This window comes from Myxine glutinosa, unplaced genomic scaffold (genome assembly GCF_964187855.1).
Source record: "Myxine glutinosa unplaced genomic scaffold, kmMyxGlut1.1 SCAFFOLD_3248, whole genome shotgun sequence".
In the NCBI taxonomy this organism is placed as follows: Eukaryota; Metazoa; Chordata; class Myxini; order Myxiniformes; family Myxinidae; genus Myxine; species Myxine glutinosa.
The window spans coordinates 21,799-41,620 of NW_027619341.1; the positions used below are offsets into that span (position 1 = coordinate 21,799).

Here is a 19,822-nt window from a genome sequence, read left to right on the forward strand (position 1 = left end):
CAAAAGATTTGGTGTTGCTTGTCCGTGTAAAGCACACAATAAAAGTCACAGTCAAGATAAGAAATGGTCGACAGCAAATTGTACTCATAAATATCGTGCCGACAAGTGTACATGGAGCCACAGGCGAGTTGTACACGATGGTAAGGGGACCGTTGTTCTGGGAGTCGCACCACCGGTTGGGGGAGGGTCGGCTCTGATGCTGCATCAAGAAAAGCTGGCTTCAAGCAATCTATGGAGATCGTCTCCCGACCACCTTTAACAACTAGTCAGGTTCACCATGTTAACAAATATAATTTCGTTCAAAAATTTTGGGATTAGCAAACCTGTACATTTTTGGAATCATCAGAGCATGGAGAATCCGAAAATCAATGTTGGCATTTGCACAGACACCTGCATGGCCGCCATTTTGGATTTTCAAAATGGCAGCCATAAAAAATACATATTTTGCGCGATCTCGGCTTCTAGTCAACCTAGAATCTTAATTAAATATGCTAATCCTATGTTTTCTGGGTCAAAGAATCCAATAAAGGCCTCAAAATAGTGCTCAGGATTATAGAAAAGCAACAAACAAAGGTAATTGAAAACCATTGTCTTTATATTTGTGATATAACTGTATTACATAATACATGATATTGCAAGTCCTTTGAAGTTATAGGTTGTTATAGGAAGTTATAGGTAGTATCAGATTGAACTATAAGTCCTATACACAGGATCTACTTGGTCTATACCGTTCAGGAATATGCTTTTACAGATCTTCATCACTGTCCTGAGTGTCATCTGGAAAGTCCTAAAAGTGAAGCAAGTGTTAGGATTAGAAGTCTAATGATCCCACCAATGGTTTTCTTGACCCAGAAAACATAGGATTAGCATATTTAAATAAGATTCTAGGTTGACTAGAAGCCAAGATAGCACAAATTATGTATTTTATGGTGGCCATTTTGAAAATCCAAAATGGCGGCCATGCAGGTGTCTAGGCAAATGCCAACATTAATTTTTGGATTCCTCATGCTCTGAATATTCCAAAAATGTATAGTTTTGCTCATCTCCAAAAAATTTGAACGAAAAAACATAGTGAACCTGACTAAATCGAGTATGAAGCTCTTCTCGGAGCATTGTAGAACCTTATAAGGTCTGACGTATGTTTTCTGCAAGGGTCGCTGTATAGCGTCATGTCACATGAATACGTGGGTGCATGTAAAAAACTCTTGGGGAATAAAAACCGGGTGTGCCAAAGACTTACGTGTTGGTGTTGCCCGGAGACCTTGCATGTTCGAATGAAGTTGGTTGGCACCATTTCTGGCATCCGGCAAGGTGTCATCGGACGCTGAGAATAATTATCCGGGGAGAGGAAGCGTTGCACCGTACATTATCTCTGCAGTGAAGCATCCAAGGTCGTCTTTCAGAGCAGTTTGAGTACCAAGCAAGACCATAGGTATGACGTCTGTTTGGTGCGTGGAGTTGTCATGTGCTTTCAGGGATGACTTGCATTGGTGGTGGAAATGCTCCACTATGCCATTCGCTGCTGGATGGTAAACGGAGGTTCACACATGGTCAGTACCCAGGAGCTCCCGAAATAGAGGCGATTCAAACTGGCTTCCAGGATCCATAGCGATGGATGATGGAACACCAAAACGTGCGACCCAGGTATGGACAAAAGCGCTGGCGATGGTAGGTGCGGTGATGTCAGCTATCAGTGTAGCCTCCTGCCAATGAGTGAAGCAGTCAATGCAAGTCAGCAAATAGCGGTGTCCATTTGATGGTGGTAGGAGACTGACAATATCCACATGGACCCTGTCGAAACGCCTATCTGGTGTTGAAAAACTACCAAGTGGTGCGACAGTATGACGTTGGATGTTGACACAGCTGTCGATTGGACCATGTTTTGCTATATCGTATGCATGAGATAAGGTTTGTTCCGTAAAATGGTTGACAAAGCTTCTAAAATAAGCAGAAAATAATTGGAAAAGTACCTGAGATAAGTACCTTAGAAAAGTACCATACTGCTATATCCCAAAGACATGGGCCTGCGCAAAGCCCGAGGAATCATATATGAGCATGTTCTACCCAAATCCCCGACAGATCGCCACCACTGAATGGACTTTGAACATTGCGGGAGTGCCTCCTGTGATCATGGCAGGCAGGCTTGGTGATTTATTTAAAGGACGTCTGCGAATGAAAAGATGACTCTGTGCATCATTACCAACAGAGCAATGGCAACCGGCTCTTCGACAAAGGACATCTTCACGATGTGAATATAAACAAAGCTTGTGCCACATATTATTTGTGTGTGAGTCGGATGTATCAGTCAGACTTCCCTGAGGGAGACACCGTATCTGGTTTGGGTACGTCTTAACAGCAATGGGAGGATCATGTTTGGGGCTTGTGGACACACAGCTTAAGTTTGAAATAAACTCAAAATGGTGATATTTTCTCTGAATCATGTTTGTGTGGGGAGGGGGGAGAGGCAAATATGTTGTTTGTTTGGCCACAAGTGAAATTATACGAGAGGTTTGCATCTCTTGATAAGAGGAAAAGCGTCCGTGTGTGTGTGTGTGTGTGTGTGTGTTTTTTTGTTTTGTTTTTTTTTGTATATCCATTGCCGCCGCTCACTTGTATTAACAGGAAATGGTAGGAACTCGAGATCTCTCATGCATGGATATTTGTCCTATTTTCTACATTTTTGTGAGTCTGATTTACATCCAAGATCAACAATTATGGTTAACCATTTTGAAATTGCCACTCTTTTGTTTAAATGATGGTGAAAATTATTTTGAAAGACTATTTGAATAACAATGTCAATTGAAAGTGTCCACCATAGCAGAAGTGAATCACTGAAAGCGCACGTGCCATGCACAGTGAAAGGCCTCGTGAGCACTCATCCAAAAAAAAAATGAATGAATGATCGTTTTAAGGCCATTTTTCCCTGCTAGAGCAGGGGTTGGCCTTGTGGGTCCCATGACAATCATGATTCCCTGTTTGAGGCAATGCTTTTATGGCTGGATGCCCTTCCTGACGCCAACCCTTGGTCGCCTCTTGCGATGCACAGGGATACGGTGTACCTATTCTAGCCGGGGTACACACCAGGATCATTCATCCCAGCAAGCTGGTACACAATTTGCCGACCTCGGAAGGATGAAAGGCTGAGTCAACCCCCCTGGCATGAATTCAGCGATCGACCAGGATTCAAACCCATGATCCTAGGATCCCAAGCCGGCACCCTAACCGCTAAGCCAACACCAGGCTATTAATTAAAAATATGCAGGGTATTTCAAAAAGATTGATACAACTTTGACTTCCTGCCATTTCTTTGTTTTTTGACCGATACCGTTTTCCTTTTAAGGGTTTCGTGGTGTTATCGTGGTATTTGTTTCCTGGGATTTGTAACTCCATAGCTCAACTATGCCATTGATAATGGAGCAGAAGACAAAAATGGTGGCTCTGTGGTATGAGACTAAATCATATGTAGACACCCGCTGGAGGTTCTGCTGGGAATAAGACCTCAGAACACGTGATAGACCCACAAATGGTGCCAGTCAACGCATTGTGAAACATTTTGAGCACAAGGGTACAGTGCACAACCAGAGCAAGGGCAACAGTGGTAGGCCAACATCAGTAACCAAGAGACAAGCAAGCATCGACGCCGTGTGGGATTCTGCAGTGGACAGTCCCAAGAAGTCCCACTGCCGGCGCTCCCAGGTGCTGGACATCAAACCAACATCAGTCTGGCGTATCCTCACTAAGGAACTGAAGCTTTTCCCATACATCATCTCTCTTAGGCATAAACGTAGTCAAGATGACATGAGGAGACTTGATATGTGCAATTGGTTCAGTGACAGGATGGAGCAGTAACCCAAACTGGATCAACCTGATGCGGTTCAGTGATGAAGCCCATTTCCACTTGAACGGTGCCATCAACAACCATAACAGCATTTTCTGGGGAGCAGAACCACTAAGGGGATCACTGAGAGGTACCTGAAAGGGCCTAAGGTCACATGCTTCTGTGCCGGCAAACATCGAGAACGTCAATTATAAGGATTTTGCGTAAATGCCAATTTCAGACCTTGGCCTCTCACCAACTCCAGCAGTGACTTACTGCAACAGCAATCAGTGATATAAAATACCATATCATAAGCTTTCACTAAATGTTTGGTTCATGTTCCTGCGGTTTCTGTTTCTTTGTAAATCAACGTTTAAAGTTGTATCACTCTTTTTGAAACACCCTGTGTGTAAATTTCGTGAAAGACAGTGGGATGGATCTTTAACTTTTTCTGCCAACCATTGCTGGCAGACGGGTCATCCTGTATAACTTCCTTCCGAAGCACGACTCACACATTGATGCACGGCGTTGCTTGGGAAACACCAGTGTGGCAGTTTATAGGTACTAGCTAAGTCGAGATTCAAACCCAGGCCAAATAGCTCCAAGGTGAGCACACAGACATCTAGGCTCTCCTGTCAGCTCATTTGCTTCATATATATACCTGTAGGAATAGAATTACGTGTAAAGTTGTTCTGGTCAATAATTGCTCGCATACAATGAATGTGTATTGTACAATATGTACTTTAGTTAAGGTGTGTCACAGCAACTCGATCTTGTCAGGTATGCCAAATGCAAATAAATAAAACCTGCAAATTTTGATTTCATTTTATATTTTTGAAAAGTAGGAGCTTTTTAAAAACTTCCTGAAATAGTTGAAAACTGCTTGCAGTATTATGGTGTTAAAAATAACAATAGGAGGGCAATTCAAATCATTGTTGGTATTTTGTCATCACGGTTTTATGCAATTAAAAATGATAATTTATTTTTTAATGAAAAGTACAAGTAGTTCAAAGCCTGATGTTGGCTCAAGGATTAAGGTGGCTGGCTTAATGAGGGTCTTAAGTTTGAACCACTGTTATGCCATTGAAATAACAACAGGTGGGTTGACTCAGCCTGTCATCTTTCTGAGGTTGGAAAAATGATTACCAGCTTAATGGTAACAGGGGCACTGCATTAGCGGCAGCTGCTCTTCCAGAAAATGATGCAACGAGCAGCCGAAGAGTGAAGTCAAGTATTCCTTTGGAAAGTTGCATAATCTACCTATGATCCTAGTTTTACTATCAGCCATTATCCTGGGTATCACTATCAGCCATGATCCTGGGTATCACGATCAGCGATTGTCCTGGGTATCACTATCAGCCATGATCCTGGGTATCACTATCAGCCATGATCCTGGGTATCACTATCAGCGATTGTCCTGGGTATCACTATCAGCCATGATCCTGGCTATCACTATCAGCCATGATCCTGGGTATCACGATCAGCGATTGTCCTGGGTATCACTATCAGCCATGATCCTGGCTATCACTATCAGCCATGATCCTGGGTATCACTATCAGCCATGATCCTGGGTTTCACAATCAGCCATGATCCTGGGTATAACTATCAGCCTTGATCCAGGGTTTCACAATCAGCCATGATCCTGGGTATCAATATCAGCCATTGTCCTGGGTATCACAATCAGCCATGATTCTGGGTATCACTATCAGCCATTGCCCTGGGTTTCACAATCAGCCATGATCCTGGATTTCACTATCAGCCATGATCCTGGGTATCACTATCAGCCATTGTCCTGTGTATCACTATCAGCCATGCTCCTGGGTATCACAATCAGCCATGATCCTGGATTTCACTATCAGCCATGATCCTGGGTATCACTATCAGCCATTGCCCTGGGTTTCACAATCAGCCATGATCCTGGGTATCACAATCAGCCATGATCCTGGGTATCACAATCAGCCATGATCCTGGATTTCACTATCAGCCATGATCCTGGGTAACACTATCAGCCATTGCCCTGGGTTTCACAATCAGCCATGATCCTGGGTATCACTATCAGCCATGATCCTGGGTATCACTATCAGCGATTGTCCTGGGTTTCACTATCAGCCATTGCCCTGGGTTTCACAATCAGCCATGATCCTGGGTATCACAATCAGCCATGATCCTGGGTATCACAATCAGCCATGATCCTGGATTTCACTATCAGCCATGATCCTGGGTATCACTATCAGCCATTGCCCTGGGTTTCACAATCAGCCATGATCCTGGGTATCACTATCAGCCATGATCCTGGGTATCACTATCAGAGATTGTCCTGGGTTTCACTATCAGCCATGATCCTGGATTTCACAATCAGCCATGATCCTGGGTATCACAATCAGCCATGATCCTGGGTTTCACTATCAGCCATTGCCCTGGGTTTCACAATCAGCCATGATCCTGGGTATCACTATCAGCCATGATCCTGGGTATCACTATCAGAGATTGTCCTGGGTTTCACAATCAGCCATGATCCTGGGTATCACTATCAGCCATGATCCTGGATTTCACTATCAGCCATGATCCTGGGTGTCACTATCAGCCATGATCCTGGGTTTCACATTCAGCCATGATCCTGGGTATCACTATCAGCCATTGTCCTGGGTATCACAATCAGCCATGATCCTGAGTTTCATTATTAGCCATTGTCCTGGGTATCACTATCAGCCATGATCCTGGATTTCACTATCAGCCATGATCCTGGGTGTCACTATCAGCCATGATCCTGGGTTTCACAATCAGCCATGATCCTGGGTATCACTATCAGCCATTGTCCTGGGTATCACAATCAGCCATGATCCTGAGTTTCATTATTAGCCATTGTCCTGGGTATCACAATCAGCCATGATCCTGGGTATCACTATCAGCCATTGTCCTGGGTATCACAATCAGCCATGATCCTGAGTTTCATTATTAGCCATTGTCCTGGGTATCACTATCAGCCATGATCCTGGATTTCACTATCAGCCATGATCCTGGGTGTCACTATCAGCCATGATCCTGGGTTTCACAATCAGCCATGATCCTGGGTATCACTATCAGCCATTGTCCTGGGTATCACAATCAGCCATGATCCTGAGTTTCATTATTAGCCATTGTCCTGGGTATCACAATCAGCCATGACCCTGTGTATCACTATCAGCCATTGTCCTGGGTATCAATGAGCCATGATCCTGGGTATCACAATCAGCCATGACCCTGTGTATCACAATCAGCCATGATCCTGGGTATCACTATCAGCCATTGCCCTGGGTTTCACAATCAGCCATGACCCTGTGTATCACTATCAGCCATTGTCCTGGGTTTAACTATCAGCTATGATCTTTCTCAGGCAAACCACATTTCAAAGTTGGCCTCCAAAGCCAGTCACCTCTCCGTCATGCAAAATCCTTCCTTGGCACAGCAGAACCCCTGTCGACCTACAAGACCTTCATCCTCAGATTGTTGGAGTTCAGCTCTCTCCTCTGGTCTGGATCCATTGCCTCACACCTTTTTCAGCTTGACGCAGGATTTTGCATGACGGAACTTCAATATTATTGGAAGCGCCATCGTCGAAACTGAGTCTATATACCTATCAGTTCCCCATCTCAGACAGGTCGGTGGTCTCTCTGTCTTCTACCACCTCCTTTCTAGTCTTTGCACCCCCGTCTCCCAGGTTCCTGCAAGGATCACACGTTGCACCATCAACCCTCTTCTCGTGAAACTCCTACAATCCAGAATCACTACTAACCTACACTCATTCATTCATCTTTTTTACTGCCTGTGGAACCAACTTCCTCATTCTCTTCAATCTCATTCTTCCCTCCAAGTCTTTGAGACAGCTGTTCACCACCCTCTCGGATGATTAAGACCCATCCAAAGCCATGATCTTTTCTAGTACCATGAAACAACATTCCCCACCTACCCCAATGCCCACCTCTCTCCAAATATCAAATTTTTCCTTCCTAAGAGCTTACTTCTGTATCCATGTTGTCTTCCCCATACATACTGCCCTACCCCTCATTCCTCTCCACACCCATTATTTGTCCAAGCTTCCATTTCAAATTTTATTTAAGGTGAATCTACGCCGGCTTTCTTTTGCAAAAGCAGGCAATTGTGTGCAGGTACCCGAGGCATATTCATAACTGCTACCCTCATATGCACGGCACACTACATCAGTGGCATTATAGTGTAACCTGACACAATGCAACCCACACCCAGGTGGTGAGGGTATCACTGGTGAGGTGACCACAGTTCTGTGCACTGCAGCAAAATAATGTCCGAAGGAAATATTTTTTTGAGTTGGTATTGAGAAGATAATGATCCGTAGATCAAGTACATTACCAAGAGGTGTTACATTGCATAAAGTGAGACAAAATTAGGGTCGTCAGTCGTACTCCATCTATTTTGTGGATAATTTGGAATTTTGAGGTAATTCACTTGAAAGATGACCCCCAGCATGGAAGGACAGGTGCAGAAATACATATCACGTGATGTATTTGCAAAATTGAAAACAGAACAAATAATATCCTGCGAGGTGGCATGTAGTTACAATCTTCCCCTTGTCTAATCAATTTTATCCACATTTTAATTCCACTTACATTCTTCATCAATGATAGGCTTACCTTTTCCAGGTGCGCTGTCTTGTATGCCTTGTAGATGAACTCGCCAACAGCCACGACAATGGACAGAGACAGTCCAACTGCGAGCACAATGAAAATCCCTTGGATGCTTTGGATATTAAGGGATCTCCGATTGTTGGACCAGTTTGTGTTGCAGTCGCCTCCGTTCCACCATTTATCCTTCAATTTCATGAGCGTACCTTCATCCTGCAGCTGCAGGATAGCAATGCTCATCTTATCACGGTAAGGAGAACCTAAAGAAAATGGAGGAAACGCCAGATAAAAACGAGATTGAGGAAATGAGTCTGTTTCCATGAAACAGCACTGGACACACAAGGAGAAGGAGAGGAAGGAAGTGAAGAAAGTCCATCAGGACTTCCTCATCTACTTAAATTAATAAATATATCTTCAGAAGAAGAAAACTTCTTTTAGCATCTTAAGATGCACAGGGCTGCCGAAGCAGTTTCCGCGGCTATTGGGCACAAACCTGGACGGGTCACCACTCCGACACAGGATACTCAAGTGGCTCATTCTTCCCAGTAAGCTGGTACTCATTTGGTGACCTCGGACGGATAACAGGCTGAGTCAACCCACCTGGTGTTGGTGTTATCAAATGCGTGCCAGGGGCTCAAACTCAAGACCCTAAGATGTTAAGCCTGCCAACTTAACCTTTAAACCAACACCAGGCTTAAATGGATTTTTGGAGAGCCATATAATTTGAATGACCAGTCAAAATATTTCCGTGAAGACTGATTCTTCGTCACATGGAAGTTATAGAATCTAGATGACAAACAAAATGGGACATGAGCAGAGTTTGTGATTGCACATGCTCACCTATGGGGGTACCGATTCCATATCCTTTGTTATCGAGTAATCCCCCGATCTGGGTGAGGTTGCAGTTGCGTCCGGTTTCATACTCGATGAATGTGGACTCCGCCAGGAAAGCATAGTCAGTAGTGAGGACCCTGTGTGTTCCCTCGTCGCTGTCGTTAATGAGCGCCAGAGGGTGGCTACTCATAAATGCCCACATCTTTTCATATGTTGAGATTTTGGATTTCTGTAAGGGTTATTAGCAGGTAGATTTGATACTTGCATACATATGGATAACCCTAAGGATGTTAACAAAAAAGAGTGAAAAAGCATTACCTTGAAGAACGTCATGGTGGTACCATCACGTATCGTTCCATACTGAATCTTAGTTTGCTTTGCAAGATCATCGGCGGAGGAGATTGGAGAGTCCATCCGCTCAATCGTGAGGAATGCGGCAAGATTAGCTGTATACGAGGAGACTATGATGAGTATGAAGAACCACCAAGTGACTCCAACAATCCTCGTAGATATTGCTCTAGGCATCAGCTCCGATCCTGTGAAAAACCAACACAACTATCTTTAAGGCCGCATTATTGGGCATTGATAATAATGCAGTATAATGACCCCCTTTTCTTTATAAACAATATATTCATCATCACTGGGTGAAAAAGTTGTAACATCTCAGTGGGTTTGACTGACACCTACAGGGACACATCACCGTTGCAGTAAAATAAGAAAAAGAGCAATCAGAGATTGCAAACCATCGCCGGGATGTATTTTCAGTGGTTTTTAAGGCTTTTGTGTTAAAACAAATATGGCGGCCGAACCACGTGACCGACGACGTCATCTTTTTTTTTTTTTGGAAACTAATTTATTCCTAGATTATGCTCAAGAAATTTCATCTTGTTTGAATGAAGTTTTCTACTTGTCAAATTATGACGTCATAATTGAGGCAACTATGACATCATCATTCACATATTTTATTCCCCATGGAGAGTTCTTTACAATGAGCCGTGTCTCAATTTTTTCTATGCAGTGCTTTCAGAGATATAGAGGTGCAAGGTTTTTTCGGTTTTTCCAAGATGGCGGCATCATTATTATTTTTTATCCACCACTTTATGCCGACATGGCGCTCAATATATTTCATCTTGATAGGATGAAGTTTTGTACTTGTCGAATTATGACGTCATAATGGAGGGACATATGGCATCACCAGTAACGTATTTTATTCCCCATGGAGAGTTCTTTACAATGAGCCATGTCTCAATTTTTTTTATTCAGCACTTTCAGAGATATAGAGGTGCAAAGTTTTTCGGTTTTTTCAAGATGGCGGCAGAACCACGTGATCTATGACGTCATAATTATCATCAAAAAATTCTACAGGTGGAGTTGCACCTGTGGTGAAAATTTCCTCTCAATCGGACCAACGGTTGCAGAGAAAATCATATTTATTCTGTGCGGACAAACCAACAGACAAACAGACTCAAATTCAATACCCTCTCCTCTGGCGAGGGTAATAAAGTGGCCACATGGCCTATGCAACCTACAAATTATGTACGTAAAATTAAATGAACAAAATTTCACTCAACCTTCACATATCTCGCCACCAAACAGCGCAGACATGACATAATCCAATCAACCAGCTCTGCTGAACACACTCTGCCTATACACTGCCCACCAGTTTCGTCTCAGATGAATGCAAATACGTGGATGACTCAGAACGTCCGATGAATGCACCAGCAGAGATGACACAACACCATTCAGAAGTAAAGACAAATTAGAAAGAAAGCCAATATTGGAGAAACAATGCAATTCATCACCAAGGTGATGACCCCTGAACCCTATTCGAGCTTTCCCTGCTTTAAAATTTGCATTTGAGAGGCAGCCGTTGCACAAAAGCAACTTTCTCAAGCCAGGAAGTTAAAAAAGAGGGTATTTTTTAATATGCAAGTAGATAGTGATGCCACATAACTATGATTACAAGAGCGCTAGCAATGATAGATGCAACTAGTTATAATGATACTGCATGGAAAGTGCTAGAAGCAGAGCAAATGTCGCAAGAAGTCGACTGAGCACCCTGAAATACTGATCCAATATGAGAGCGTATTTTAGTTTCTTTCATTCGCCGCACCCTGTTCAACTCGAGCCATCAATCCGGTGGCTTTTCAGCCGAAGTCTTTTGGAGCGCTTGAAGCCTGCCTCCGATCCAGGCAGAGCGCTGATGCAGCGAGGCACAATGAAAGGAAAAGGAAATTTGCGAGCGGTGGGCGGATGTCCCACCACATCAACACCATCTCTCGTCTTTCCAGCCATTTCTTTTCTTGGAGCTACAACATGGCGGTGGCGAACAGTAACGATTCGAGAATGCGATCCCGTGCAAAAAATGGCTCCGTTTCTGGGAGTTGAGACACAATGGCCTGAACTCGGCGTAACACTTAGCACTATTTAGGGGCAGTATACTAATGCGTATTGTTGGCTATAAATGAGCGTGTTCGGTATGCCATTTACCAAGTACTTATTGCCACTTCTGTGTCGGTAAACTGGTGCAATCGTAACGATAACAGCACAGCTAATGGGGGGAATTCCTCCCGTTATTGTGACAGGCACTCACGATTATTATAATTATATCAAAATGGAGAGAATCATATCCTTACGGAATAGAAAAATGGCAAAATTTGGATCTTTATTGCGAGTATTTTCAAATAAAATGAACAATTGGTATCTATTCTCAAAAAGTAGTGCACAATTGGTAGGTAATGACATAACTTCAGCAGGATGATGAAGTCATTCACTTTCCAGGGTGCTGATGTTGCTGCAGCAGACTCACAGCAAGGCATAGATTGGATGGTTTGCATTGCCTTCCCAACAGAGATTGGGGCAGGAATTTGGAATTTTGCCATTGCGTCGACACACAATGGCCGAATCATTGCAAAAGACACTGTGGGCTATTTAAGTCATTGACGGACAGGACACCCGGCTTAAAATCTTATCCAACATATAGCACACTCATTGATGCAATCCAGGAAAATTTCAATCCATTATTGTGCCCATCCAAAGTTGTCCTGAATGACGTAACATAACATAACGTATGGAATGGCATCACATGGTGAACGTGTTTCTGGGGGTTTTCGCCTCAAACCAACTCACTATCAGCCATGATCCTGGTTTTCACTATCAGCCATGATATTGGGTTTTACTATCAGCCATGATCCTGGGTTTCACTATCAGCCATGATATTGGGTTTTACTATCAGCCATGATCCTGGGTTTCACTATCAGCCATGATCCCAGTTTTACTATCAGCCATGATCCTAGTTTTACTATCAGCCATGATTCTGGGTTTTACTATCATCCATGATCCTGGGTTTCACTATCAGCCATTATATTGGGTTTTACTATCACCCATGATCCTGGGTTTCACTATCAGCCATGATATTGGGTTTTACTATCAGCCATGATCCTGGGTTTCACTATCAGCCATGATCCCAGTTTTACTATCAGCCATGATCCTAGTTTTACTATCAGCCATGATTCTGGGTTTTACTATCACCCATGATCCTGGGTTTCACTATCAGCCATGATCCAAGTTTTACTATCAGCCATGATATTGGGTTTTACTATCACCCATGATCCTGGGTTTCACTTTCAGCCATGATCCTAGTTTCACTATCAGCCATGACCCTGGGTTTTACGATCAGCCATGATCCAAGTTTTACTATCAGCCATGATATTGGGTTTTACTATCACCCATGATTCTGGGTTTCACTATCACCCATGGTCCTCGGTTTTACTATCACCCATGATCCTGGGTTTCACTATCAGCCATGACCTTGGGTTTTACGATCAGCCATGATCCTGGGTTTCACTATCAGCCATGATCCTAGTTTCACTATCAGCCATGACCCTGGGTTTTACGATCAGCCATGATCCAAGTTTTACTATCAGCCATGATATTGGGTTTTACTATCACCCATGATCCTGGGTTTCACTATCACCCATGGTCCTCGGTTTTACTATCACCCATGATCCTGGGTTTCACTATCAGCCATGACCTTGGGTTTTACGATCAGCCATGATCCTGGGTTTCACTATCAGCCATGATCCTAGTTTCACTATCAGTCATGGTCCTAGTTTTACTATCAGCCATGATCCTAATTTTACGATCAGCCATGATCCTGGGTTTCACTATCAGCCATGATCCTAGTTTCACTATCAGTCATGGTCCTAGTTTCACTATCAGCCATTGTCCTGAGTTTCACGATCAGCCATTGTCCTGAGTTTCACTATCAGCCATTGTCCTGAGTTTCACTATCAGCCATTGTCCTGAGTTTCACGATCAGCCATTGTCCTGAGTTTCACTATCAGCCATTGTCCTGAGTTTCACTATCAGCTATTGTCCTAAGTTTCACGATCAGCCATTGGCCTGAGTTTCACTATCAGCCATTGTCCTGAGTTTCACGATCAGCCATTGTCCTGAGTTACACTATCAGCCATTGTCCTGAGTTTCACTATCAGCTATTGTCCTAAGTTTCACGATCAGACATTGTCCTGAGTTTCACTATCAGCCATTGTCCTGAGTTTCACTATCAGCCATTTTCCTGAGTTTTACTACCAGCCATTGTCCTGAGTTTCACTATCAGCCATTGTCCTGGGTTTCACTATCATCCATGATTCTAGTTTTACTATCAGGCATGATCCTGAGTTTCACGATCAGCCATGATCCTCGGTTTTACTATCAGCCATTGTCCTGAGTTTCACTATCAGCCATGATCCTCGGTTTTACTATTAGCCATTGTCGTGAGTTTCACTATCAGCCATGATCCTCGGTTTTACTATCAGCCATGATCTTTCTTCAGCAAACAACATTTCAAAGTTGGCCTCTAAAGCCAGTAACCAACGGGGCATCCTCCTTCATGCAAAGTCCTTCCTTGGCACCTTGAACTCCCATCCACTTACAAGACCTTCATCTGCAGGTTGATGGAGTACTGCTCTCCCCTCTGGTCTGGCTCCTTTGCCTCACACCTTGCTCAGCTTGACGGCGTGGAAACCAAGGTCTTCAAGATTATTGAAATCTCCATTGACGAAGCTGATTCTTTTGGCCTATCAATTCCCCATCACCGACAGATCAGTGGTCCCTCTATCTTATACTACCTCGTTTCATGTCTTCCATCCAGTGCTATTTCCGGGATTTGCACCCTTGTCTCCCAAGTTTTTGCAGGTTTTTCAGGTTTTCCTTTCTGAGAGCTTACTTCTGTATCCACATTGTCCTCCCTATACATCCTGCCCTACCCCTCATTCCTCTGCACACCCATTATTTGTCCCAGTCCCTCTTTATTTTGTCCTTCACCCCGATATTTTTTTTTTTTTTTTGTATGCAAGATCGAGGCTCGTGAAAGAGCTAACATTAATCACACAAAAAGACAAACCGACACACAAAACACAAAAAACAAGGGGAGCGGCAGACAAGATGGGGAGAGAGGGGGAAGGACACAAACACAACATTTGAGAGCAGGGACATCGGGAGGACTTGGGGGGAGGTGGGAGAGGAATAAAAACATATGAACACTGCAAGGACTCTGGGGTGAATTACCGGGGGTAGAAAAGATCAAGGTTTTCGATGGGGGAAGATAAGAGATAGTGGTGAACAGCTGTTTTAAAGACCTGGAGGGAGGAGTGGGATTGAAGGGAGTGGGGGAGTTTGTTCCAGAGGCGGGAGAAAAGGGGAATGAAAGAGTGAAGGTGAGCAGAGAGCCTAGACTTTGGCAGTTTAACCATAAGAGGGTTGCAGGCAGATCTTGTGCGACCTGTAGGAATATTGGGGGGACAGAGCACAGAGAGAGCTGGGGGAGCAAGGCCGGAGAGGAGTCGGTAGAAGACAGAAAGTCCACCAACCTGCCTGCGGTGAGTGAGTGAAAGGCCCTCGGAGTTGACTACATCGCAGGAGATTCCAATGATTCTGAAAGCTTTGGCCTCAACAGCGTGAAGCCGAGCAAGGTGTGAGGCAGGAGCACCAGCCCAGAGGGGGGAACAGTATTCCATTGAGCTGCGGATGAAAGCCTTGTATGTGGTGAGGAGCTCAGGTGTGCCAAGTAAGGACTTCGCACGACGGAGGATGCCCAGTCGGCGACTGGCTTTGGAGGCCAGCTTGGAAATGTGGTTTTCCCAAGAAAGATCATGGCAGATAGTGAGACCCAAAAGCTTGAGCGACAGAACGTCTTGGAGTGGATTGTTGAGAAAGTAGATGGGAGGGTTGTCCAGTCGGTCCTTTCGGAGAGACATTGTAAGAGTGTGAGATTTGTCAGGATTGAAAGACATGTTCCACTTGTTTGACCAGTCTGTGATTTTGTTCAGGTCTGCAGAGAGTGAGGAGGCTGCAGACTGCCGATCTGAGGGATGAGGAATGGAGCGACAGAGAGTAGAGTCGTCAGCAAAGAGATGGAGAGGATTTTCAAGAGAGTCGGAGAGATCATTGATGAAGACCAGAAATAGCACAGGGCCCAGAACACTACCTTGGGGAACTCCAGCCAGAACAGGAAGGGAAGATGAGAGAAATCCATTCAGGGATTGTTGATGTTTCCCTTTCTTTCCATACTGCTCCTTTTATTATCTTGCATCCTGATTCGTTCAGTGTTCTCGTTCTTCCACGAGCCTCGACGCTGGGGTTTCAAGGCATGTGCATGATCAAGAGAGAATACACAGCTAAGGAGAGAAGTAAACACCATGTCATATCAGAGAGACGGAGTCCAAGTTCGGATTTCACAGCAGGCACCCAAAACAGAACGCCAGGTGGATATGCATCGTCGTAATCTCCTTTTCTCAAACTCCAAAGGTGCTTACACAGTGCGGCGCAAGTCTTTTATACCCAGTATCATGGCGTAACCGGCGTCTCGATACATCCCGATGGCATTCAATCCAAATCTCACCGGTTATCTCTCCACTATATATTTTGATAATGCTGCCACAGATTAATTTCGTCCTCATATTTTATTATATTCTACAAGGACCGTTGACGCAGGACGAGGTAATTTGGTGGATCATATCAAAACTGCGATAACCCAGTTTATCTACTTAATTTCTCTGGGGGATGAGGAGGGTAAGGGGGTCTGGGAGAAGGAATGATGAGGACATTTATGTGTGCATGTACATCCATCCTCTTACAGATATCAAAATCACTTCACATATATACATATACAATCACTCCTCCATGTTCAAGCTACGTACCAGTCCTGCCAATACCCATGATGTAATGCACTATCCCCAAATATCTCGAACCTCTCCAGCCGATGCCTTTCCAATTCTAGTTTTCACCATACTCCTTCAACCTTTCTCCTTCTTCCTCAGTTCCACTTTCACCTAACCTTTAAAAAAAAATATATATATATATATATATACTGTATATATTAACGAATAATTTAAAAAGTAGGCCCCTCCTCACCTACAAACACAATTGCTCATACACCTCCCTGTTCATTCATTCTCTGCTCACCTGGCTGTCAATCCATTATTCTTTTGTTCCTGCTTCTGAACCTGTTCTGGAATTCTGCATCCCCCTTTGCCTCCATGCCCTTACTTCAGGGAATTTCCCAGATAGTTTTCACAGTTTTGTTTTAAAATGTTTAAACTTTCCCCTGTAGTGTTCGATTCTGTTGTATATTATAACACGCTTTTCTTCTTCCTCTTTAAAAGGCTTTCTTCAATTTGCTCATCAAATTACTCCATAAAAAAAAAAATTCAATCTCTTCTAGTTCTTCCTTTCTACATTCCCTAAACTCACCTGTATTCCACCCCTCCTCTAATGTTTTCAAACGGATCTCCAACTTGAAAATCACAAGAAACTCCTTTTGTAATAAATCTTCGTTTTCTATTAATCGTCCAACACTTTCTAAAATCCCAACTCGCACCTCCCCTCCTGAACTCCCCCATCACCCCTCACATCCTAAACTCCCCCCTCACCCCTCCCCTTCAAATCTCCCCCCCCCCCCCCCCGCACCGCTCCCCTCCAAAACTCCCCGCTCCCCTTCAAACCTCCCCACCCTCCATTTTTCTCCAATTCTCCCCTCCCACCCCTACTCTTCAAAGCAGCCTCCTCCCCGCTTCCTCTCCCTTCCAACTCATACCTCCACCTCCTCCAACCTTCCTCCTCGCTCTGCCTCCCTCAAACAACAGCTCACTGTGCCTCTTTCAATCACCATCAAACCTTTTGTCCTCCTCATCCTTCCCTTTCTCCAAGCTCTTCTGAAATCTCTGACACACTATCAACAGCTCTCCCTACCTCCTCCTCTTACTCATCTTATCCTATCCATCCCTTCTCCTGTCCTGTATCTGATGCTCCCCCTTCCTCTTCCTTTACGGTATGGACCTCAAACATCCGGAGCCATCACTCAAACCTGACTGATCTATCCATGCAGGTTGCTTCTGACAAACCAGACTTAATCTGCTTAACAGAAACTTTCTTCCTTCAAGATGTCTCTGATTCCTTAATATCTCTCCCTGGTTACTCCCTGCTCTGGTATGATAGACCTGAGCCTCGTCCTTGTGGTGGGGTTGCTATCTTAATCAAAAACTCTCTTCCTCACTCTCCTTGCACTGGCCTCCCTCCATGCCACCCCCTGGAGTACCTCTGTCAAAATCTTCCCCTTCTCTCTCACCTTTTGTTCATGTGTGTGTTGTCCCGACCACCAAACTCCATTTACATTTCGCTGTCTGACAACAAGGACCAACACTTATCCACTCATCCCAACTCTCTCTTTCTGATATGTGGGGACTTCAACTGTCATCATGCCAGCTGGCTGGGTGTGGGTATGTCTCGCACCTGCCATGGCATCTCAGCAAAGGACTTCTGTGACTCATTGGGACTGACACAATGTGTCAATTTCCCGACCCGGATCTCAGTCAACGGTACATCATATCTTCTAGAGTTGGTTATGACAAACTTCCCTGCAAATATCTGCTGTTCCTCTTCTGCTTCAATCGGTTAATCTGATAATTTGCTTGTTAAAGTGGACATCTCTGGCCATTCTCAGAGAGCCTCATCAGCGTCAACGAGTCTGGAATTTCACTTAGACCGACTGGAACGGTCTTCAAGCAGCCATCAAACATTTGGACTGGTCTCCCATCTCTACAGCCTCTGACATAAACTCATCCTGGGAATTCTTCCAAAGTAAACTGCTCTCTCTCATGCACAGATTTATCCTAGTCTTCAGTTGTCATACCCTTCCTCCCGTAAATGGTACATTGAATCTTCTGGTGAGGCAGTTGCCCTGAAACAACTTGCCTTTGCCTCATGGAAGGCAAATCCAACTGAAAGCAATCTCAGTTCCTTGCACAAAGCTCAGAACACGTGTGTATTTATCCTCAGGAGAACCAGGAAACAATATCTCTCTACTCTCAAGACTGAACTGTCAAACCTGTCTCCCTCCTCCAAGTCCTGGTGGCCGCACATGAAAAAGCTGAATGCTTCAACTCTGTGTTTGCCTCTAAATCTCGTGTCCCGAACCCATCTCTCTCTGTACCCACCTTACCCAGTCGTACACAGCTGCTCCTGGACTCTGCGTCCTTTCCTCCTGACAAGGTGGAGAAGTTTCTGACAAACCTAGACTCTGATTCTGCAACTGGACCAGGTGGCATCAGCCCACAGGTCCTAAAATCCTGATCTGACATGCTATCACACCCTCTCTCTGTTCTCTTCACCCTCTCTTTTGCTCAAGGTCATCTGCCCTCAGCTTGGAAATCAGCCAACATCACCGCTTTACACAAAAAAGGTGCAAAAACAGATCCTTGCAACAACAGCCCAATCAGTCTGCTCCCAATAATCAGCAAGGTTATGGAATCCATCATGGCTTCGGATATCAAATCCTTCCTCTTTTCCAAGGAATTGATCTCAGATCAATCTGGATTCAGACCAGGTCACTCGACTCTGGACATGCTGCTTCTGATGTCTCAACAATAGATGGAGGCCCTCAATGCCAAACAGGAAATCAGAGCTGTCTCCCTTGACATATCCCGTGCCGTCGATATGGTCTGGCAACCTGCTCACCAAACTCTCCTCCTATATATCGATGGAAACCTCCACACATGGCTTGCCGACTTCCTCTCTGGTTCCAGTGAATGTGTGGCCCTGAATGGAATTCTCTCAACTCCCCTTCCTGTCCAGGCTGGACTTCCACAAGGCAGTGTTCTGGGCCCTGTGCTTTTTTTGTTATTCATCAATGATCTCTCTGACTCTCTGGACAATCCTCTCTATCTCTTTGCTGATGACTCCACTCTCTGCCGCTCCATTCCTCATCCCTCAGATCGGCAGTCTGCAGTCTCCTCAATCTCTGCAGATCTGGACAATATCACAAACTGGTCAAACAAGTGGAATATGTATTTTAATCCTGACAGATCTCACACTCTCACTTTGTCTCTACGTAAAGCCCGTCTGGACAATCCTCCCATCTACTGTACTTTCTTAACAATCGTCTTGAAGAAGTTCTGTCACTCAAACTTTTGGGTCTCACTATCTGCCATGATCTTTCCTGGGAAAACCACATATCCAAGCTGCCCTCCAAAGC

General features: G+C 44.4%; 1 protein-coding gene across 1 annotated transcript; it reads right to left on the reverse strand.

Moving 5' to 3' along the window:
- Positions 1–1,558: 1,558 nt before the first annotated feature.
- Positions 1,559–16,165, reverse strand: LOC137415084 (glutamate receptor ionotropic, kainate 1-like; the record flags this gene model as incomplete). The annotated part of the gene is made up of 6 exons (XM_078769586.1): positions 16,107–16,165; positions 15,862–15,968; positions 9,607–9,824; positions 9,295–9,517; positions 8,464–8,714; positions 1,559–1,703 (listed from the first exon to the last, which is right to left on the reverse strand). Coding segments are annotated over exons 1-6 (1,003 nt in total), but the record flags the coding sequence as incomplete, so codon positions are not given.
- Positions 16,166–19,822: the final 3,657 nt, after the last annotated feature.